This window comes from Myripristis murdjan, chromosome 22 (genome assembly GCF_902150065.1).
Source record: "Myripristis murdjan chromosome 22, fMyrMur1.1, whole genome shotgun sequence".
NCBI classification, from domain to species: domain Eukaryota; kingdom Metazoa; phylum Chordata; class Actinopteri; order Holocentriformes; family Holocentridae; genus Myripristis; species Myripristis murdjan.
The window spans coordinates 30731340-30754960 of NC_044001.1; the positions used below are offsets into that span (position 1 = coordinate 30731340).

Consider the following 23621-nt stretch of genomic DNA (forward strand, 5'->3'; position numbering starts at 1 on the left):
CAAATTGATGGTGCCCCCCCCCCAAAAAAAATACAGAAAAAAAAAAAAAAATCAGCAGTTCTTGACATCACAGTTACTATTTTCTGTAAATCACAAGTTTGTCTAACAACCTTTTAGAACTGATGTCTCACAAACAAAAACAACAACAATACAATACAATATAATACAATAGTCACGCCTGGCCTCCAGAACCTTCACATGATGCATCTGTGTCTTGAAACCAAACCCATCTCTACAAAGCTACACCCCTGCTACACCGTCCAATGCCTCCCCCTGCTGGTCATCTTGGAGCACTACAGGTCCAAGGCTTCTATATCATTGGTGCTTATCAGAGAAACAGGGGAAATTGAGTTCAAGGGGCCACAGTGTTCTGATACAATTGCAAACGTCTCACCAGTCTACTGGCCAGACAACAGGACAGAGAGAGAAAGTGAGAGGAGGAATGCCTTCAATCTGGCTTGCCTCCTACAGTCAAGGTCCATGTCCTAATGATGCTTCTCAACAATATTTAGCTGGTAACATTGTGTCTTGAAACCACCTGTTTTTTCTGCTTGCCATAAAGCCTTCTGTGTCTAGGAGACTGTAGTGTTTTCAGTGAACTGCCATGTGTGAAATGCCTGTGGTAGTAACCTTTATAGACAAGCTGATGGTCCTGCTGACACTAATTTCACTGCTGCTGGATTTACTGCTGCATCAATTACTTTCATTATCTATTAGAATGTCTATTATTTTCTCAATTAATCAATTAGTTGTTGTGCATAAAAATCCAGAAAATGAAACATGTTGATCATAATTTCACACAGGCCAAGGTGATGTCCTCCTATGTCTTGTTTTGTCCAAACCAACAGCCCACAACCCAAAGACATTTAGTTTATTGTCACAGAGGACTACAGAGACCAGAAAAGACTCACACTTGAAATGTTGTAATCAGAGAATTTGAAAATTTTCTTCTTAAAATTGACTCAAAATGCTTAATCGATTATCAAATTAGTTGGTGATTAATGTAATAGCTAGCAACTAATCCATTGCTGACTAATTGTTGTCTCCAGCTGTATTTGCCACTTTATTTATGTACAATTCAAATTGCTTGTGGAACTGTTTGGCTAGCTAGCAGAAGATTCATTTCAAGTTCCCTGGTTTCCTGGTGAAGTCAGGTTGTTTTGTAGTAATACATAGTTTGATGTAGGTTGTGGATGTTTGCTAGACTTGTAATGTAATGTAGCAGGCTTTGTAAGTGCAAGTTAGCTATTAAGTAAAGAGCTATTAATGGTGATTTAAGTTTACTGTTCACTGTTATATTTTCAGGTGGGATTTCAAAACCAAAAAACAAGGCGGCTGACTGTTTTGAGTGCCCTTCTATGTGTTCAGTTTCGTTAGTGTTAGCTGTGCCCACTTACCACAGATTGCTTATTAAGCTAGACATTCACAGCGAGCAGCCACTGAACTAGCTGTAAGATAGTTTCCTCTTGAATGAGTACACCAGAGTAAAGCGAAAACCGGGAAGAAACACTTAGACCCAAGCAAATAAAACTGTGTAGAAGTTTAAGAAAAAATAATCAAAAGATAGTGTTTAGGATTTATACTCATTTGGCGTCACATATCTTGTAGTATTCAAATCACTATTGACTGGTACATAAAAGTAAAACCTTTATATACATAAAAAACAGGGAGAGATTAATTAATTATTAATTTAAGGAACATTATGCTCTGAGAATAACTACTTTATTCCCACATTTCATTCAGATTCGACTAATATTTGGAACAGCTAGTGCCAGAGATGCTAGTAGATGATTCGGCTATTCAGCTTGAGCCACAGCACTGTGGAAATTGTAGATTTTCAAAAAGGGATTAAATACAGCACAAATCTACACAAAAATGGTTCAGCTATCTCAGTGGCAGTGGTGTTTAACATCCACGCTAACTGCTGGAAAATAATCACAATAATTTTGAGGCAAGCAGGATGTTACATATGGGGCAGGGTGTGGAGGTTAATGGCTAACATAGGCTAATGTTAGCATAGTGAGGCCATCAGTTTATCATTGTTTTGGTTAGCACAGTAAGTTTTATATGAGCTGAATGTATTTATGAGCACTGGTATAGAACAACTAACGTATTGACAGGTGTAATTATATATGGTTTTAAAAGACACTGCTGCGCCACAATATTTTGCATTTATTTATTATCTTGGCAAATCAGCCTTGACTCCAAAACTGTGGCTAGATGCTACTGAGACCCGTGGACAATGATAAGTTCTAAGGCCCATAGTGTTTTCTAGTTTTCTAGAAGTGTTTGAATTCAGTCTTATAAATGAAGACAAAGCATAATAGGGAAAGCAACGTGTTGTAGTGCTTTTGTGATGATAGATTTTGATGATCTCAGGAATTCTGTTTTTATGTCAGTGTGTTTTCTGCAGTGTCTAAGAATACTTATATTCATATGCTATTGAAAACGTGTGTGTTCATGCTTACCACTGACTCACCTGTATCAGTTTGTAGAAGTAGGCATACTGGCGCGCTGTGTTCTTGTACTGGCTCAGCACATCCTGCACTGCCTGTGTGCCCAGCAGGTGGCGCACCTCATCCTGCTGGTAGTAGAGCGGTGTGTCATAGTCCTGAGGAAGAGTGCGGATGTACGGCTGCCAGGGTGATGAAGGAATGGCCCGTTCACACAGTAGATGGAGGGCCAGTGTCACGTTACCCATGGCCTGCAGAATCCGGTCCTGGCTGTACAGAGGACCTGCAAGGCATAGAGGCTGCTTGAAAAAATAGTTTAGCATTTAACATCAACAAGTCCACAAAATGAACGATGTTGACCACCACAGATTGAAGACATATGACAGAATAAAAGAGCTGTTGTTGTATTTTTCTTAAATAAAGCATAAGAAAGAGTCAGTGCCGGAAAGCTGTACAGCTGTAGCAGCGTTTGTTATAATACTGGGTATTAAACTATCACAGCCTACATATGTTGGTCTTTATTAATATATTTGGGCACGTGTAGAACTGCCAAGTCTATTTTCATCACGTCTTAAGATAGCAAATACCAGCAACCTTACTCCAGTGTGGTGTCAACTGGCTCTTTTTATAATTTATAGGCTGTTTTGGCTGATCAGATGCACTAGAATGTGTTTTGATTTGATAAAAAGAAGACAATATGACCACCTGGTATCCCCAGGGTGTTATTGGGCTGAATATTGGTTTAATAGACCTGGGGTTTGCACATAAACTTGGGATGCCCAATATTGGACTTCTTCACAATATCTGATATGCCAATATGCTGCTATTTTCCAACTCTTTTGATAGATTGCTGATGCTGACACCAACATATCCACATATAGTTTGCCACCTAAGTTGACCTATTTCACGTATTGGCACGCCATAGCAGACATTCATTTAAGGCCAATAACAATATTTAATTTTAACGCTGATATTGCCTGCTAATGATGATGTGCCAATAATAATGTGCATCCCTAATAAAAACATTTGCTAACATGTTGTTGCATATGGTTAGCCTTCAAACTAAAGCCTACCCAGCCCTCATGGAATAGATTACTGTTGAAAAACAGCCCCAAAACTCCATTTTACTACAGTCAGTGGGTTTTAGCAAGTCTAAGATATTAGTAGATGATGAAAATAGTATTCAAGAATAAGGCATTTTTCACTTTTTTGCTATTTCATGTCAAAATGGCTGCTGTGACATAGGTATATACTAAAAACATTTTGTTTTAATAGATTTACCATTCCTTTAAAATATAGCCTAATGATGGTCTTCATGTTAAATGTTGAGGAGGTAAAATATGAGACACTTAGCCCTGAATGAAATGTCAGCAACAATGCTGCTAGCAGCAGTGCATGTAGTAATAGCAGTACTGTAGCAATGTTGGTAGTAGTAATAACCAGTAGTCGTGCTGTAAAAAAAAATTCAGGGGGGATGGTCAATTTTTTTCACTTGATGAAAAGTGAGGATGGCAGTTTTACAGGGGGGATGATTTTGATCGTTTTTATTTCAGGGGGGATGCCATCCACCCTCATCCCCCCTCAACTCGAGTACTGGTAATAACACTATTAGAAGCAGTAGCAGCAGCAGTTGTTATAGTGCTGTTACCTCCAAAAATCCTATATTAGTCAAGCCCGAGTGTGTGACCTTCTACAGACCAACTAATACACCTGACAGACACTTTGCACATGATGCTAACTTGTCTGTTTTCTTCTTCGTCTTACATTCCATCTTCAACTGTTTTATATCTGCATATATCTGTTTCTATTTACTTATTTATTTCTATTCACTGAAATGTTAAATTATGAAACGAAATATACCTAACTGTTTTGATCATTTACATATTTACATGTTATTTTAAAAGCTAGTTTGAAAGTCTCGTTTGACAAGCAACTTCACCTTGGAAAATACTGAACTTCAACAATGTCTCCTTCAAGACAAACAAAGCTTTGTTAACCGAGCTCCTTCAGCAAAGGTAATTCAGCCTGATCATATCTACATCACCATTTCATTTAACGCTTAATCACATAACTGTGAAAAACACCACTGATTAGGCAGGCAGCAGCTTGGTGCAGTGAGAGAGCATTCAGCAGGCCTTGAGCAGTCATGCTGAAAGAAGGAAAGCTCCATGGGGGGGTTGAACTATGATATGAAGCAGTGGTGAAAAAAGTCACTTTTATCTTCAAGCGACAACTACTAGGTAAATGCAGCAGCCAACAAAATGGCAAAAGGACAAAATGACATTGAACTACTAAAAACACAATCCACATTTGAAATTACTTGATCTACCACTACACAGTGTAGTTTAAACATTACCTCTTATATGGATAATCCAAATGTTGTCGGCCTCATGCCATTGAGATGAACTTTCCCCTTTCTAACAATCTTAACCAAAAACCAAAAACTATACCTTTGATAGTCAAACATTTTTCTACTTAATGTGTTCCTGAAATATTGGAGGTGTTGTGTCATATTAAATACCTCAATTTGTTCTAATAGTTAGCTCCTGCTCTTCTTTCTGTTCCCAGTTACCTTTTGCTACTGTAACAGCCCTGTTTAATGAAATGGGGCATGTGAATTTGAAATACATGTCTTGGGATTTAAAAAAAAAAAAAAAGAATGTGGAACTGTAACTGCTGAACACATTTATGTCTTTCACAGTGATCCTTAACCCAGTGACAATATAGGAAGATCCACCACAAATTAACTGTTGTCACTTGGAGTATTCCTATCAAGTCCTTACCCAGTACAGAGTTCTGCGCTGACTCTACTGTCATGAGCATCTTCCTGGGAATCCACAGGAAGAGTTCCTCTGCCTGCGCACACACACACACACACACACACACACACACACACACACACGCGCGCGCACAAACGCACACTGTAAAAGTTCATCTGCCAACACCAGTCAGTGTGCATGTAAAAGCCCTGAAATCCTTACAAAAAGTCGAAGAATAGTAAAAGTGATCAGCCTTCCATCGAACCGGGTGTATAAGCTCACCTTGATCTCCCTGGTGGCACGTAAGCCGTAGCCCTCCTTGCCAAAGTTGGCCACTGTAAAGCTGTCGCAGGAAGCCCCACTGTACTGAGCCCAGCACATCAGATCTGAGAAGTAGTCTTCCCTGCTGCCCTCAAACACGACTGACATACCTGAGCAGACACACATATTACAGCGACACAACAAATACAGTAAACAGTACAGATAAATAACATCTTAGTTTGTTTCTAGCCTGCATGGATTACTGCTAATCACTTAGAAAACAGGTTTTGGCAGGAGGTCAGTGCATGAGCAAATGACTGGATCACTGCGTGTGCATGTATGTATGTGTGTGTTCTTACCCTTCTGTTTCTTGCGGATCTTCTCTACCAAGGCTCTGATTTGAATATATTCCTCCCATTCTTTCCCAGCAGAGGGTGCTGCACTGCTGCATTCTGTGGAAACACACCTCAACTTCATCAGATCAATTTAACTTCAGTATAGGATGTTACAGCAACTGAAAACCAAAGCCAAAATTGTGTGTAGCCTGACATCTAATGTAAAAAAAAAAAAAAAAAAAAATGCTACTGAAAAAAACTATGCTATGCTACTTTTACTGGCTGATCTTTGGTGCTAGGTAATGTCACCTTTTAAACAGCACAATAAGTGGTGACATCACCTGGGAGTGTCATTAATGTACAAAGTTAACATGAAAAAAAAAAACTGTAAAGATTGTCATTTTTTGTCTTTCCTGAAATACAACAATGTTCTACTGCAAATCGTAAAACTTATCACAAATTTGAGTTACCATTCTGACTTTGTCCCTGGAAAAGTTTAATGTCCAAAACATTTTCAGTCACAGTTATGAATTCAGTTTGGCCATATCCATCTATGTGATCAAGTCAGAAAGTCAGCATTACTTCTGATTAACTTAACAGCTGTCATTAAGTAATATAAAAGAACTGTGATGTAAATTACCAATGGGTTTTTTGCTGAAGAAATTAGCCTACAAGGCAAACAAATAATGACAAATTTTCAATATTTTAGGTCAACTTTGGACTGCACTGAAAACCTATCTCAACAGTGGTGGTAATGACACCTCACACATACTAAATGACAGCCACATAATATAATAACATATCCCTTTAAATGAGGTAGAAATACAATAAAACCTGTTGACTGAATTATTTCTTGAGTGATGCAATAACTTCACATTAATATACTTACCATATATTACATCATAAGGGGCTTAGACTTTTGGTGTAATAGCACTGACTAATAATGTATCAAGAGAAAGAATAAGTCTGTGGTAACTCAAGTTACATTTCAAAACATTTTGAAAGGTTACTATACAAACTGCATTATGAATTGCTAAACCCATTAACATGCTGTTACTACACATTTTTCTGGCATCTAAAAGGTGTGTGTGTGTGTGTGTGTGTGTGTGTGTGCGTTGGTTAGGTGGAAGTGAACCTACTCTGTAGCAGTTCAGAGACAAGGTTCATCATCTCCTTGGGAGAAACCACAGCACTGGCTCCTGAGCCCGACTTCTGAGTCTTTACTCGACTCTTCTTTCCCATGGCGATGAATGGACAGCTAGGCTGAGATGATACACCATCATTAGAGTTATTACAAACAAGACACTGCTTTTCTTTCAAAGTGAATTAGATAGATAGAGTTGGCAGAAGTCTCGTAGACATTAAAAAAACATTCTATTTCTCAGGCATATTCTGTCATTCTGATAAATTCCACATTGTATTACTGAAGGTTACTGAAAGTTTTTACTGTCCCATAGTAGGAAATGACAATAACATATCTGCAGGTGTTGATAAAAACCAGTGACTCAAAGACCACACTCTCAACCCCCTGCACATCCATCTACTGATATTTTTAACTTCTCAAGGATGGAAGATGCTGCTACAAAAAGCACCTGATGGCACAACACCTTTCACCTACAACAACTTAGACTCTTCTGTTGGCTCTTTGCTCTAATTATCTAAGTCCTTCTACTGTAAAAATACAACATTATGATAATGTGGACAGTGTAGGGATAAGTATCGTTCAGAAATTTTCGGTAGTGGTACCAGTGCAAATACCTTGACTTCCATACCAGGTCCTCAACAATACTTTTTTCAAAATATGGGCTATTTTATAAAATTTTGTCCTAAAATCAATTTTGTAACATCTCTGGGTGTAACAGTGTTTTCCTGTATGCCTCAACGACAAGTAATGTTAAATAGCCAATCACCAGTATTATTACATCTTGGTGTAAGCATGGTGTATGCTTACTGGCTCACTAACACAGATGGATTTTACTTAAGTATTGAAATTTTGCTACAATGGCATTTTTCAATACACAAAAGTATTGAAGCAATGTGGTGATGCCCAAGATCAGTACCCAGCCCTAGGACAGTGATATATCAAAGGTCACCGCTCGCATACAAAAACACCTCCCAGATGATGCAGTGACAGCATACTGTAGCATCCCATTCTAACACAATGCTCTTCATGTGAGAGTGGGCAGTTGGAAATACTTCAGCAATTTTCCACAATTCACCCTCATTAATAGCCCTGCTAAAACCCAATCATTGGATTTATTTCCCTCTTCATCCATTTCATTTTTCAAAAGACATCAATTCATCAAACAGGTCATTTCATTTGAGTGGTCCAATACAAAAAACGTTCAGCTGACCTACTTTCTTATTCTACTTTTCTTCAAAACAAAATAACAAAACATTAAAGGAGCCATGTGCCTTATCTGAAGCAAGCAGGCTAGACAGGATATTCAAATTAGCACCCACACTTAAGTCTCTGCACCGTTCAAGTGTTTTCTTGCCATGTCTTCTGGCATCAGTCTGCCTCAGTCCTGCAGTATTGTTAAAAAGTAGGGCTTCAACAGCATGTCAACCACACGGTCAGAAACTGGCCACCAGACTGTCCTCTAAGAAGCAGGATTTTGGTTGGATTACCTTGAAATTTTCAGACATTTCAAACCTAAACTGTATCCCTTTTCTAAAAAAAAAAAAAAAAAAATATTGCCTCGGCTTCACCCATTCTAAAACTTTTAACCAAGACAAAATTTTTAAATGTGTCAAGCCTACTATCAATGCAGAAATGCATTCATGAATTGAAAAGACTGTTACACTTAATTCCTGGGAGGTGCTGTCCTCTCATCAAGAGACTAGTCCATTATTGTTTTTGTTTTGTTTTTTGACAAGTACCCCTGTACTAAAGAAAGCTGGCTGGGTAGCACCAAATAGATTGTTATATAGCTTTTTTTAAAATGTCTGTTAAACACAAACTTATTTTGGCCTGAGAATTAGCTGACACTGGAACTGTATAGCTTGGGTCTCCAATAATCAGCACGATACTGATTTACTGGATATAATGATTTTGCATGGAACTTGAGAAGGAGCGGGACAATAAATCGATAATGCAATATATTGCAATACTTCCTCATGATCAATATGTTTGTGCCAAGCATCGATATTTGATTTTTCAACTTCATTTGCACATATTCACATCTGAATCCTGAATCCTATAAGTCATATCTGTTTCGTTCTTCAGTTACAAATATTATGATGTATCATAGTTAATTATCTTACAATATATCAAATATCACACAATCGCCTGTATTGTAACACCTTTGTTACCCTGGCTAAAATATTGTGATAGTATCATATCACCAGTTACCCAGTGAGTCCCATCCCTTACCTTAAAATATATCTCTTAGCAATTGCAGCTTCTTTTTTTCTAGAAGATGCAAAAATCACACGCTGCAGCTTATTCTGGTTCTCAAAGGTGATCACAAACCAGAGAACTGTGTGATATCATTCTGATAAAATATACATAATCCTTTAATATCATGTATCTGTCTACACAGGAGTACAGTGACATTAACATTTCACCAAGCATGGTGAATGATGCCTTTAAATAGATGTGTCAATGTCCAGTCTAAATGGACCAATTCAAATTACTACTGGTCTTAGCAGGACTAATGTGAATTCCTCTTCCTTCTGCAGCTGCCCCCACAACACACGTGTGTGCGCACACACACACACACACACACACACACACACACACACACACACACACACACACTTCACAATCAAGACTGTTCTCAAAAGCACAGGAAGTGACAAGGCCATCTTTGGTAATTAGGGTCTTTTTCTGTCTGGTAGAAACACCTGCATCCAACACCTCCACCCCACTCTGTCTCTCTTACACACACACACACACACACACACACACACACAAGACAGCTGTTCTGAGACATTCAGGAGCAGTTGTCACTTTAGTCCAAAGCCAATCACTTACAAAAAGAAGTGAGCTTCAGGCATTCTTTCTCCAAATGCAGTTTAACACAGGTTAGCTGCTTGGCTCTTGCACAGAATAATACATTAAAAAACACTGAATCCAACTCTGCAGCTAGCATGTCACAGTATTTCAACCATCCAACAGGACCTTGATTGGGTAACAGCTCTAAAACCACAGCCGTGTCTCTTGAAGTAACTTTTATCCCAACCTTATCCTCTCTGCATAATATGCCACACGGTATGAAAACTGTTGCAAACTCTAGTACTGAGGTGAAGTTTACCTAGCTATATGATGAAATCACATCTACATTTTCACAGGCTTGCTTTTAGACTCTGTAAGCAGCAACAGAAAAGTCAGGAATACATAGTGAATTCTTGTATTTAAATCGACAGTCACACATTGTTGAATATGTGGTTTTGTGAAGTCAATGTTCAGTTGAGACAACTTTAACATTACCGAAAAGATACAATTTCAAATCTGTCACACATGCAAATGGCCCCTTGCTTTTGGAAAATCTTGAGGTTCTTAAACCTCAATATAATTTGGTTATATTTGGTTGGTTTGCCTTTAAAAGTCTCCAGAATTATGCAGTATGGGCTCCCTTTGGGTCTTGAAACTGATCACACACCAGAGAACTGTGGCAATACCATATTGACACAATATAAACTGTTGCGTCTCTACACCAGACCACAATGAGATGTAACTTTGAACTCCTGCACAAGGATTCTAGAGCTTCTCTTACTAATGATATGTTTATCTCCCGATTCAATACTATCACAATACTTGGATGCCAATATGATATTACAATTTACTGCAACTTTTGTTTTTCCTCTAGTCTGTATCTGTCAAGTTTCATGAAGCTGGGCTCTATACAGTGATGGTCTTGCTACAATGAAACAGCTACTATGGGGGAATCAAACGTGGCTCACTGAATCCAATGCATTCCTTGACTCGTCTAGTTTCACATGATATAAACACTTTTAATAATACTTTTATTTTTATCTTTAAATCGATTCAGTAGTATTAAAAAAAAAATCGTCAACAAAAGAATGGCATTACTTAAGTGAATGCTTTTTTCCCACCCCTATCTACTCACGACTTCCTACCACGTATTGCATGTGTTCACTCAACGGCAAAAAGCTATATAAATTAATCGTTATGGCAACATGTTAGCTAGCTATCCTGCTACCTCAGCTACAGGCTGCCACCCCAACAGTTAGCCAGCGCCTCATGGGACCCACTCAAGTTATTTGTAGCCTTCCTACTAGGCCAGGAGCTAGCTTACTAACATACAAAAATCACGCCCATCCCAGCAGAGGCGCAAGTGGAGCAAGGGCTGGGTACAGAGCCCATTCATCTTTACTGGCTGCTCTGACCTAACGTTACCAAGCTAGCTGGTCGCTAGCTGTTAGCTGCTAACCTGTCAAGTGATAAAGGATCAGCCTGAGTTTCAGAGCGGGCTAATCTGCTGGATGGGCTGGCTAGGCGAGTCTGTTAAATGCAGCTGACTGCAATACATGTGCACGCAGTCATTATGAACAGTATTAAAAACAAAGTCAGAACCACACGGAACCAAACCATAAGCATTTTTTCTCCGATTCAGTCGTTACCTTTTCTAAGTGACAGCAGCAGTTCCTCCGTTCTTGCACTGAAGCCTACCTTGACTTAACCACGCGTTGTGATTGGAGTAGCCGGGACGTACGCCCACATAAACAACATATATTTCCGTTATTCTGATTCGCTGTTGGGCAACACGCGCAATTGTACGTGACAGCTACTGGTTGAAAACGCAGAGTTTTCCCGATTGGTGCGAATAATACAGCGCCCCTCCCCCGGGCCTTGTGATTGCAAGTTTACTTTAGACTGCATAAAATGACCATAAATGCTGAGGCCGGGCTGCGGGGATTGGTTTACAGACAACGTCAATCCCGCGTGCGGTTACCGTGCTCTTTGTTTGTAACGAGCCGCTAGTGCTAAGCAGCTAAATCATTTAATAGATAGCTAGCTTTTTGTGGTGCTGAAAAGATAACTTTGTACATTTGTGGAAATACGTCTCGCATACATTTTGCTGTTTTAACCACCACTTTTGTCCGAATCTAACAGTGGTTTGTGTGAGCAACTATCGTGTGCTTTTAAGTCACAGTGTTATGTCTGTGTTAGCTAGCCGGGTAGACAAACATTTGCTAGCAGGTGAGATTAGCTAGTTTCCTGAACACGATAACTTACACAAGTCCAGCCTGGACATCAGAACCCCCTGGTACGAGGACAAGAAGGACCTGGCGAGCCTGGACCAAACCAAACTCTCTTGGCACTGGAACAAAAAGGAGCTGTCGAGCCTGGACCCAACCAAACCCTGCTGGTACTGGGACAAGAAAGACCTAGCCCACACCCCGTCTCAGGCAGAGGGACTAGACCCTGCCACCGAGGCCCGGTACCGGAGAGAAGGGGCTCGGTTTATATTTGACGTGGGCACGCGGCTGGGACTGTATCCTTCCATAGGAAACAAGGCACATAACTTAACGTGCAAGAAATGTAATTTATATGACAGATAACCTGTCAACTATACGCAACCATAGCCCGAACCTGGTGCACACGGCTGGGGCTTTACAGATAAAGTGGTTCATGCAAAATAAACACATGCCACTTTAAAGATAACAGATAACTTTGCATCCCCATGAAACAACAGATGACCTTTAGTGCAATTTTTGAATTCTCTTGTTAGCTGTAAAGTGTCATGAGGCTGTGATTATCCCAATGGTCACAATGGGTCATTTTATGTACTGATGTCAAGTTTCAAAAAAATGGTTTTTCTACAATGCTGTGGGGACTAACATCATTACACAGGAATCAAATGTGGCTCATTGAATCCACAGGAGTCTCAGCTTTCCAGTCAAATCCAGTTTATGAAACTTTGACTGTTTAGGCTCCAGTTTGCACAAATACACGTTTTACAATAGGCCAAAAGAACACATTTGTACTGCATGCTAGTATATCAATATATTGATAGCAACATGCAAGATATTAATATCTAAAAAAGGCAACAATATGGATGATATCATATTTAGGGTTGGGGGTAGCCTAAAACTGATTGGTCTGTTCTGATCAATAAAATTCTTTGAAGAAACCGCATTTTCTTCATCCAGTTATAATCATTATAGTTATAATCATAATCATAGTTATATTCTATATCATGTTAGTATTGAGATATTTGGCATAAATATTGAAGTATGAAATTTTGTCCATATTACGCAGCCCTACTGCATGCAAAAAAAACTGCATGGCTTTTGCCCAAAATTGCATGGGATTATCATAAGGTGGGAATGGCTGCAAAGGGGTCATGTAGGTCAAGCCTGTCCTTTGAAAATAGGCAAGCCAGTTTTGTCCTTGCCAAAATGTAGCCTAAATTTGCAGCAGCATTTAGCCCACAGTCTAGCATGACATGCTTGGAACCAGTAGATTATTTAGGTTGTTTAGTTTCATGTGATACCAATATCTTTTACTTTAAATCAATTCTGTTATTAAAAAAAAGAAAAAGAATCTTGATACTTTAGTGACTTGAACCCCCCACCCTTAGCTTTGTGACATGGTGCATTATCTTGCTGGAAGTAGCCATCAGAAGATGGGGACACTGTGGGATGGACATAGTCAGCAACAATACAAATACAAACAATAGGTTAGCTGTGACATTGAAATCATACTCAGTTGGTACTAAGGGGCCCCAAGTGTGCCAAGAAAATCTCCCCCACATCATCACACCACCACCTGCAGCCAAGTTTACGCCAAATTCTGGATACAGGGATACAAGGAAGTTTATTTGTCATTATACAACAGGTTGTATAGTGAAATTAAAATGTGGTTCCCTCTTGATTGATTAATTGATTGTGTAAAAAATAGAATTATTAAGCATGGAGGAGTTCAGATGGTGCATTTAGTAGTCTCACAGCCTGAGGGAAGAAGCTGCTCTGTAGTCTGGTGGTACAGCAGCGGATACTTCTGTATCTTTTGCCTGATGGCAGCAGGGTGAACAGGCTGTGGCTGGGGTGGGTGTTGTCTTTTAGGATCCTTTTGGCTCTGCGCAGGCACCTCACCTCCCCGATATCACTGATGCTTGGTAGATGGGTGCCAATTATTTTTTGGGCAGTTTTAATCACTTGTTGCAGAGTCTTCCTGTCGTGGGCCGTGCACATCCCATGCCAGTTTGTGATGTTTCCAGTCAGGATGCTTTCAGTCGCTCCTTTGTAGAAGTTGACAAGAACTTGGCATGGGAATTTTGCTTTCTTAAGTTTCCTTAAGAAATACAGCCGTTTTTTTAGCCAGGACAGAGATATGTGAAGTCCATGTCAGGTTCTCTGTTATGCTGATTCCCAGGAACTTAAAACTGCTCACTTGCTCCACCTCAGCTCCATTGTAAACAGGGTTGTGTGTCTTTGCCTCCTTTTTTCTAAAATCAACTATCAGCTCTTTGGTTTTGCTGACGTTGAGCAGTAGGTTGTTGTCTGTGCACCATTCTGCAAGATGGTTGATTTCCTCCTGATATGAAAACTCATCATTGTTGGAAATCCGGCCAATGATGGTGGTGTCATCCGCGAACTTCACAATAGAGTTCTCTCCATGTCGGGGGTTGCAGTCGTGGGTGTACAGCGTGAACAGGAGGGGGCTGAGCACACAGCCCTGGGGCGCTCCGGTGTTGAGCACTAGAGTGGAGGAGGAGAGACTGCCAATACGAACTGACTGGGGTCTGTTTGTGAGGAAGTCCAGTATCCAGTTGCAGAGAGTGGTACTGATGCCCAGAGTGTTCAGTTTTCCAATCAGCTTCATGGGAGAGATTGTGTTGAAAATCTGAGCTGAAGTCAACAAACAGCATTCTGATGTAGGTGCTGCTTTTCTCCAGGTGAGTGAAGACTGAGTGGAGAGCAGTGGAGATGGCATCCTCTGTGGATCTGTTGGTTCTGAATGCAAACTGCTGAGGGTCCAGACTGGCAGGGATGTTGTTCTTTATGTGCTGGAGAACCAGTTTCTCAAAGCACTTCATCAGGATGGGGGTGAGTGCCACAGGGCGGTAGTCATTTAGATCAGACACTGCAGACTTTTTAGGCACAGGGATGATGGTGGCTGTCTTGAAGCAGGTGGGAACACTCTCCTGTGACAGTGATATGTTGAAAATGTCAGTAATGACATCTACTAGCTGGTTGGCACATGTTTTAAGTACACGGCCAGGGATGTTATCAGGCCCAGCAGCTTTACTCATATTCACTTTCAGCAGGACTTTCCTCACATCCACTGTGGATACTGACAGTGGTCGGTCCTCTGGAGGCGGAGTAGACTTTACAGCTGACTCTCTGTTGAGGAGATCAAAGTGAGCATAAAATGTATTTAGCTCTTCTGGTAACGTGGCCTCACACATGATAGGAGCGCTCCTGCTTTTGTAGCCTGTAACACTACCATCTAAATGTCACAGCAGAAATCAGGGCTTATCAGACCAGGCAAAGTTTTTCCAATCTTCCATTGTCCAATTTGGGTGAACCCATGTAAACTGTAGCCTCAGTTTCCTGTTCTTTGCTGACAGGAGTGGCAGCTGATGTGGTCTTCTGCTGCTGTAGTCCATCTGCCTCAAAGTTCCACATGTTGTGCATTTAGAGCTCTTCTGCATGATTTGGTTGGAGCAAGTGGTTATATGAGTTACTGTTGCTTTTCTATCAGCTCAAACTAGTCTGGCTATTCGCCTGTGACCTCTGGCATCAACAAGGCATTTTTGCACAGAGAACCGCGACTCACTGAATATTTTCTCTTGTTTGAACCATTCTCTGTAAACCTCAGAGATGGTTGTGTGTGAAAAGCCCAGTAGATCAGCAGTTTTTGAAATACTCAGAGCAGCCCTTCTGGCATGCCATGTTCCAAGTTAAATCGCCTTTCTTCCGCATTCTGATACTCGCTTTGAACTTCAGCAGATCATCTTGACCATGTCTACATGCCTAATGCACCGAGTTTCTGCCATGTGACTGGCTGATTAGATATTTATATCAATAAGTAGTTGAACAGGTAGATCTAATAAAGTCGTTTAAGCACTAGGTAACACAGGCTTTTTTTCTTGCTTGTATTTTCACTCCTGTCTCTGTGACATGGCTATGTCAGTGTAGTGACAAAAATGAAAATAAAAAAGATTGATTTTTGGCATCAGGGAGTCAATAATTGTTGTGAGAAAAATAATTGCAATCTTGTACTTACACAGTTCCCCCACCACCTCTGCACCTAGTTCATGTGGTCAGCCTCAGTCTATATCTTAAGCTCTAACAACCTTTTAATATGCACAGAGATAAAAACCTGAACATACAGAAGACAATTGAGTTGACTGGGAATATGCAGGCAACAGCTCACCTAGCTGAGTCTAAGGCACTGGATTAGCTATGCTAGTTGACAGTGAGGAGTTACATTAATTGTACATATTTTTTAATTAAGCTGTAGTAAGAAATTGACTGGAATATATAGCAGTTCTGGCTTAAGTAGCAAACTAAGCAGATTGATCGTGCGAGCTTTTGTTTCTTTCAGGCAACTAATCCACTCTGAAATTGTTTTGGTAAGCAAACACCATCTACAAAGTAAAAACCTTGCTGTCTGTGCCCTTAACTTATGTGGCCAGACACTATGACACACTGGCAACTGGAATCGTTTACTTCCACCGTTTCTACATGTTCCATTCTTTCAAGCAATTCCCTAGATATGTAAGTATGTAGTTAATTTGTCACTCAAACCTTCAATGGGAAATTTGTTTTAGTCAAATTGTATGGTATACAGCATAGTATGTAGCATACAATTTATCTAAACCTCAGAACTCTAAACAGTCAGTTGACCAAACAGGCAAAAAAAACATTTGTCCAGTTACATTTGCTGTATATTTGTGTTGGAATTGGTTGTACATTTTAATTTAAATTCATGTGCATCCAATTCCTAACCTGTTGGATATACCTGCAGGTTACAGGGGGATGCTGCCTTTTCCTAGCAGGAAAAGTGGAGGAAACTCCCAAGAAGTGTAAAGACATCATTAAGACGGCACGCAGCCTGCTCACCGACATCCAGTTTGCCCAGTTTGGAGATGATCCAAAGGTTTGTCCCTAGCCCAGCATCTGTATAGGCTCAACAATGCCCTTCTCACTGCCATGCTTGTTGAGTCCTAATTGTCAGAAGGGGAGCAGCTCCCAAAGACTGAGGACCACCTTTTTCATACAAAATGCCAGCTAAGTAATCCCCTCACTACCTTGGGGACTACCTTGTAAAGAATTCTGCATTTGGGTCATTTAGAGTGTAAATAAAGTTTTTGTAAAGCCCCAGTTTGCTTAAGGAACAATCTCCATGCTGACAGGAGGAGGTGATGGTGCTGGAGCGCATCCTCCTGCAGACCATCAAGTTTGACCTGCAAGTCGAACATCCCTACCAGTTCCTGCTGCACTATGCCAAACAGCTAAAAGGTACAGTTATTCATGTTAGCTATTCCTGCTGAATAATTTTTTTTTAAATCCTACAGTAATATAGTAATAATTTCCCAGTTTGGGATAATAAACTAAATCTATTTATCAATCGCTTATCTTGACATTATTGTGTCAGGATTAGTTAATTTGTTCTACCTGAATTTGTCTGTCAGAACAATAGATGCAAGCCTAACTGTGACTGTAAACAAAATTTAACACCCTCTTCAAAGTCAAGAAAAGTCTATCTGCAAACTAAATATTTTGCTGTTTGCAAAACAAATAACATGTTTTTCAGGGGACAAGAATAAGGTACAGAAGCTTGTTCAGATGGCCTGGACCTTTGTGAATGACAGGTGAGAGGTTTTAAAGCTATTTATTTCAAAATGTTAAAGAATTCAGTGTTTTCCAAAGTGGAAAAGCCTTTCATTTGATGCTTAAACTCTCCATTCAAATCCAAACAAATTCAATTGTTTTAGGATTAGGAAGTTTTAGTGTCTGGGACACAATAGTGTCACAATAGTGTAGATCACACTGCTTTTAGCTTCCATCTTGACCAGGACTCACTGGAAGAAGAGAGAATTGTATCTCAGTAGGATGCTCCTGGATAAATAACGGATACATTACATAATACACAAGAATAGGCTTTTTGCTTTGAGGTTAATTTGCTAGACATTCTTGAATATAAGTATGTGCCTCTTATTGGCAGATTGGCATCAGGGAGCTACTGTTAGAATAAAAATAATAATGATATGTGGCTGTGATGTTGAAACTGTGGTCCCCCTTAGCCTTTGCACCATGCTGGCTCTGCAGTGGGAACCAGAGATCATTGCTGTGGCCGTCATGTATTTGGCTGGACGCCTCTGTAAGTTCGACCTCCAGAACTGGACATCTAAGCAATCATGCCGGCGCTGGTGGGAGCAGTTTGTCCAGGATGTGCCTGTTGAGGTGCTGGAAGGTAGGATGACCATCACCTGCCACATGGGTGAGGTTTGACTCATAAGACCATACACCTCAGAGCTAGGAAGTTTAAACATTCACACAAAATGATTGGAAGGTAAGCTAAGAAGTATCTGAATCATAGAACTTGAATGGAGTCGAATGGTCATCGACCAGCTGTGGTCATTTGGCTGATATGTTGTGCTGTGGCTGCTTGCTAAAGACAGTAATGAAAATTAATAGTTACCAGCAACAAGGAAAAAGATGGTGCACAAGAAGCCTCTCCATACTCCAGACTCCTCTGCTCATTTGGTTGTTTCTACACATCAGCAACTTTGCCACAAGTCAGCTCATGCAGTGGCCACAGTTCTTTGCAATGGCAATGACACTCCACCACTCCTACCACCCTGCTGTGTTGATTTGAATTGGAAAGTCCATTCCATGATCTGAATTCTGCCATTGTGGAATACGTCACTAATCTGGTTCTTTAATCCAATTAAAGAAGGTGTGATGTAAACACATAATTGCACATGCTGTTTCAAGTGCATTTAGTATTGATGAATTTGGTAAAACACCAATTTGGTAAAGCTCAAAGCATTAAGAGTTGCAGGATTGTGACTATTTACTATTCAGTACTGTAAGACTTAATGTTTTTTGGAAACCGTGTCTATCCTTTCTACCTCATCTTACCTGCTCCTCTCTCCTGCTCTCCCCCAATCTGAAAGATATCTGCCACCAAATCCTGGACCTGTATTCCCAGGGAAAGCAGCAGATACCCCAGGGAGTGTCAGGAAGCGGGGAGAAAACCACCTTATCCTCTGTCACCTCTTCCCCTGCTCCTCCACCAGCCAAGAAAGCCTCCCCCCAGACCAGCCCGAGACTACCTCGACCAGCCCAGGTGAGTGGAGAGGGATGGATGTGTAGTACTGATGTTCTGCTTACATCTCAACTTGTTTTCAGTGTGTGCATGTTGTGTATTTTCTGATTCTAATATTAGTTTTCTTTTGTTCTTCAGCCATCTCCAACAGATGATAGCAAGGCCGCTGGTAAGCAAACACCCTGCTTAGCTAAGGCATAGGCCTAACTAGGGATGCACCGATCTAACTTTCTCAGTTCCGATGCCGATACCTATCCCATATCATTGCTGATTTAAGAAGCTACAAACCTCAACAGCAGCGGCAGCTATCTTTGATCTGTTCAGCTGCTGGAATTCCTCGTGCTCCTTCGCGTGGTGTTTCTGGAGGTGCTTGATTAAATTTGTGATATTATATCTGGCAGTGCTACCACCACCCCTCGCAACATTCATTTTACATACATTGCAAACTGCCGTCGAGCTAGTTGGCGTGCTAAGGGTGAAATGCTTGTGTATCGCAGACCCTTTTGTTCGCTCCATGTTGCTTGTGTTTGCAACTCAACTCAATCAACTCTCGCTGCATGATGTAGCCCGTGTTGCAAAGATTTAAAGGGGAAGGATTGATCTTATGGATCGGCGGCTTTTACAGATACCCAATCCAGGTAAAATGTTGATATTGGTCCGATGCTAATATCGGATCGGTACATCCCTAGGTGTAACAAATAGGTGGATTCCTGATTTAGTTTTAGCCCATCAATCCATGTATTCTCAAAAGTGTATTGTTTGCCCTCATCTGCCTCTTCACTGTCTCGTGTTTGTCTCATCCAGAGCTCCTGCAGCTAGAGCCTCCTCCTCCTCCTCCTCCTCTTCCTCCTCCAGCCTCCACACATCCAAGTTAGTATCTTCTGCCCCATTTATCTCCATTTAAATGCCCGACAATGCTTCCATAGATGTGTTTTAAAACTGATTTAAAGCTCAAATCCTTATTTTGTAAATTACTCCCCTACCATTCCACCCCTTTCCTTAGATCCATTTTAGTGGGGGAACAGGAGATCTTCAGGTGGAAATAAAAGGTCAACAGTAGATGCCAGATTGAAAGCTTGGACCCTGAAGATTGATTTGAGATGCAGCTCAGCTCTGTGTGTCAAGTTATTGTAGTCATAAATCTGCAAAAAACATTGTGTTTTGGTTAGGTGCCTATTTATTTTTTTGTTTATTTAGAGCAGGGTTCCCCAACTCAGTCCTCAAGGACCACCTGTCCTGTGGGTTTTTGTTTCAGCTCTGCTCTTGCACACCTGACTCAATTAAGGCCCATGCATCTTCTTGCACGCTCTGTTCAAGTAGATCTGCTTCAACCAATCAACATGAAGCCCTTAAATGGATCAGGTGTGAAAGAACAGAGCTGAAACAAAAGCCTGCAGGACAGGCGGTCCTTGAGGACTGGGTTGGGGAACCCTGATTTATAAGGAGTAGAACATTATGACAGGAGCGTATGATAGCCGCTACCATGCTTAACTGTGTGTCATAAGTTGTTGCACAATTTTTGGATTGATACCATTTGTTACACATATTGGGTGCAAAATGTAATCATTTTTAACCATATAGCCCTTGTGAAATTTTAAAAAATGGTCTCACTACGGTGAAATGGCTCCTTATGGGGGCTAATATCATCACACATGAATCAAATGTGGCTCATTGAATCCACAACAGTCTCAGCTTTCCAGCATGGTTTGTGGCCCAAACTGCATGGGATCAGGTGGGCATGTCTGCAAAGAGCAGACCCGTGGGTGCCCATAGACCCCATTTTCATTCAGATATCGTAAGATCAGAGGTCAAGGGACCCCTTTGAAAATAACCATGCTAGTTTTTACCTTGCCAAAATTTAGCCTTGCATTGGAGCAGTTGTTAAGTGGCACCCAAGTTTGAACTCACTTGGCCAAACTAAACAAACTAAAGGAGAGAACTCACCAAAGTTCAATTAAACTGCTCAGAACATGCTTGAGAGGGCAGATGACTGTAAGGTATTTTCGTCAGATAGTCTTCTGCTAATGGGAGAGGCAGTATTGTACATGTCAGGCCACTGCTGCTAAGCAGAGCCAAAGCCTCAATACTGCTGGCCTTCACCCTCAAGCCAAGCACTGATCTCCCCGTATTAGTCAGGCCTGTGTGTGTGTGTGTGTGTGTGTGTGTGTGTGTGTGTGTGTGTGTGTGTGTGTGTGTGTGTGTGTGTGTGTGTGTGTGTGTGTGTGTGTGTGTGTAGTGAAAGAGCAGCAGATCAGATGATTCACCGCACTGGTGAAATCTGACTACTTAGTACATTTAAGTATATTAAATCTCATTAAATCCTAGCTTTGACCAGGCTTTACAGAAAATATGCAAACTGTCAGCTGAACAGTTTCCTGTCAGGTTGATTTCTGATCATCACAAACCCAGTGCACAGCACTTTGTGTCTAATAAAAGCCAGTGGTAGCTTTAGTATGTTTAGTACTTCACTACTTTTCTGTTACTGCTGTTTTTTTATTACCTCAGCCAACAGTGCACCAATCTGTCTGTTTGTCTGTTTGTAAGTAGGATATCTCCAAAAGTATGAATGGATTTGCAGAAAACTTTGTGGAAAGAAGGAACTGATTAACTTTTCATGCTAAGTGGTCATGCATGAGCGTGGTAGTGGGCATTGCTGACCATAAAAAGGCATGAAAGTTTTGAATGGATTCACATAACATGACAAGTTTTTGTCGAAAGTTTGGTCATTTGCCATGCAAAAGCAGATTATTTTCTTGACAATTGGCCATAATGGGGTATGACAGTGCGCAGTGGCTATTACAAAAATGTGCATACATAACTGAATTCAATAAACAAAAAAAATTCTTTCAGCCACACACACATATCTGTTTGAAAAGCATGAAAGTAAGAATTGACAAAAGTTTAAGTTATGTGACATGGAAATTACATATCTTGAGACTTGCATTGTGTTATGGACTGAGAGACATCTTTCCAGTTGGCTTTACTTTGGGCATGCCTTTGCACATGTGTGGTACTGTTCTTGTGAGGACCAAATAGACAAATTCTACCACATTATAAAATCTTTTTTTTTTCTTTGACCGTTGCTGCATCTTTCTGCTCTCCTACAGACCAAAACCCTTCCTCATCGTACCCATCAGCCCCAGACCTACCTTCTGAACCATCAGACACTCCATGCTTGCCCCACTGCCCACCTCCACCGCCTCCATCGCTACCGCTGGACCTCCCCTCCTCCAGCTCCCTCTTGTCCAGTGAGGGCTATCAGAAGCTCCAGTCCATCATGACAACAGAGGGCTCCTGTTACACGACCGTTCCCCAGGCCTGTGCACCACCACTGGGCTACCATGGCCTCGCCTATCCCCCAGGGGCCACATCCTACCACCCTCCTCCGCTTCCTGCTTATAACTACCCTCTGCCCCCTCCACCACCACCACCGTCAGCCATGGGGATAGCACCCAGTTTACCAGGTGCGTACCCACCACCACCCCCACCGGCAGGGCAGAGCCAGCTGCCTCCTCCACTGCCGCTTGGGATGCCCCCTCTCAGTGGTATGAGTCGGGGTGCCTGGATGAGGTGAGGGCCATCAGAAATCATAAGATTTGTATTAAAACACCAAAATGGCTGTTGAGTTTGATGTACTGAACATTTTGACATTTTCAGAGAAAGGGCAGCGTTTTACATTTTCCAGTAGGAATGTTCTCAATTCTCTTGAAATTGTTCATCACATGATGATCCATCCAAGTCGTGATGTTTTCCTCAGCACTATTTTAGTACTAAGTGTAGAAATACAAACACCAGAAATGCTGGAAATTGAAGAAAGAAAAATGTCTGCCACTTTTGTGTTAGCTTCCATAGACCTTTTTCACAACAGCTATTGCGTCATAAACAGCAGGTAAACACAGGTGTTATTAATGTCATTAAGGTTCTGTTACATGCAGGTCTGACAGAGCCAGGGACCTGCTATCGTTCATGTTGACTCACTGAGGGGCTCTTCAACACTTCAGTGAAACAGAACCTTAATTAATGTTATTCGTAACCCTAACCCTAACCCTGTTATTTCATTTCAAAATGGCTGCTGTGAAAAAGGTTTATTCTGAACAACTTCAGGGCATTAAATTGTACTTGTAGACCCAAATATGAAGGAGTCATGTACAGGGGATTCAGAGAGTATTCACCCCCCCTTCACTTTTTTCACTTTTGTTATGTTGCAGCCTGATGCTACAATCTTTTAAATTCATTTTTTCTCTCATTTATCTACACTCAGTCCCCTATAATGACAAAGTGAAAACAGAATTTTAGAAATCTTTTCAAGGGAAAACTGAAACATCACATTGACATAAATATTCAGACCCTTTGCAGCAACACTTGAAATTTAGCTCGGGTGCCTCACGTTTCTCTTGATGGTTGCTGAGATGTTTCTACACCTTGATTAGAGTCCACCAGTGGTAAATTAAACTGATTGGACATGATTTGGAAAGGCGCGGATCTCTCTGTAGAAGGCCTCACAGCTGACAATGCAGATCAGAGCTGCTGCACTGAAGGTTCCCAAGAGCTCAGTGGC

The 23621-nt window shown here is 40.9% G+C and overlaps 2 protein-coding genes across 3 annotated transcripts in view; one reads left to right on the plus strand and one right to left on the minus strand.

Annotated features, from left to right (window-relative positions):
• The window catches only part of setd3 (SET domain containing 3, actin histidine methyltransferase), a 33416-nt gene extending 21269 nt beyond the window's left edge, over positions 1-12147 (minus strand). The window contains exons 1-6 of one of the 2 annotated variants that reach the window (XM_030081795.1): positions 12014-12147; positions 6948-7071; positions 5833-5925; positions 5495-5643; positions 5237-5309; positions 2480-2736 (exon numbers count right to left, since the gene is read on the minus strand). In XM_030081795.1, coding sequence (XP_029937655.1) covers positions 2480-2736; positions 5237-5309; positions 5495-5643; positions 5833-5925; positions 6948-7050 — 675 coding nt within the window. In that variant the 5' untranslated portion in view covers positions 7051-7071; positions 12014-12147. Of the gene's footprint in view, positions 1-2479; positions 2737-5236; positions 5310-5494; positions 5644-5832; positions 5926-6947; positions 7072-11397; positions 11469-12013 lie in introns of those variants that run through there. The other variant, XM_030081794.1, reaches the window with a different exon arrangement.
• LOC115380775 (cyclin-K-like) lies at positions 9336-23479 on the plus strand. Its single transcript, XM_030081983.1, has 11 exons — positions 9336-9386; positions 11992-12272; positions 16425-16506; positions 16757-16888; positions 17145-17250; positions 17546-17603; positions 18036-18205; positions 18912-19084; positions 19202-19232; positions 19868-19933; positions 22171-23479. Exons 1-11 carry the CDS (start codon positions 9336-9338, stop codon positions 22635-22637), a joined length of 1617 nt encoding a protein of 538 aa, XP_029937843.1. The 3' UTR covers positions 22638-23479.
• Positions 23480-23621: the final 142 nt, after the last annotated feature.

Excerpts from the sequence above, each read along its gene's own strand:
- LOC115380775 (XM_030081983.1), top strand. The coding sequence starts at position 9,336 with ATGTATCTGTCTACACAGGAGTACAGTGACATTAACATTTCACCAAGC. Across the intron at positions 16,507-16,756 it reads TCAAGCAATTCCCTAGATAT|GTTACAGGGGGATGCTGCCT; the intron begins GTAAGTATGTAG and ends ATATACCTGCAG. Across the intron at positions 17,604-18,035 it reads TGGACCTTTGTGAATGACAG|CCTTTGCACCATGCTGGCTC; the intron begins GTGAGAGGTTTT and ends GGTCCCCCTTAG.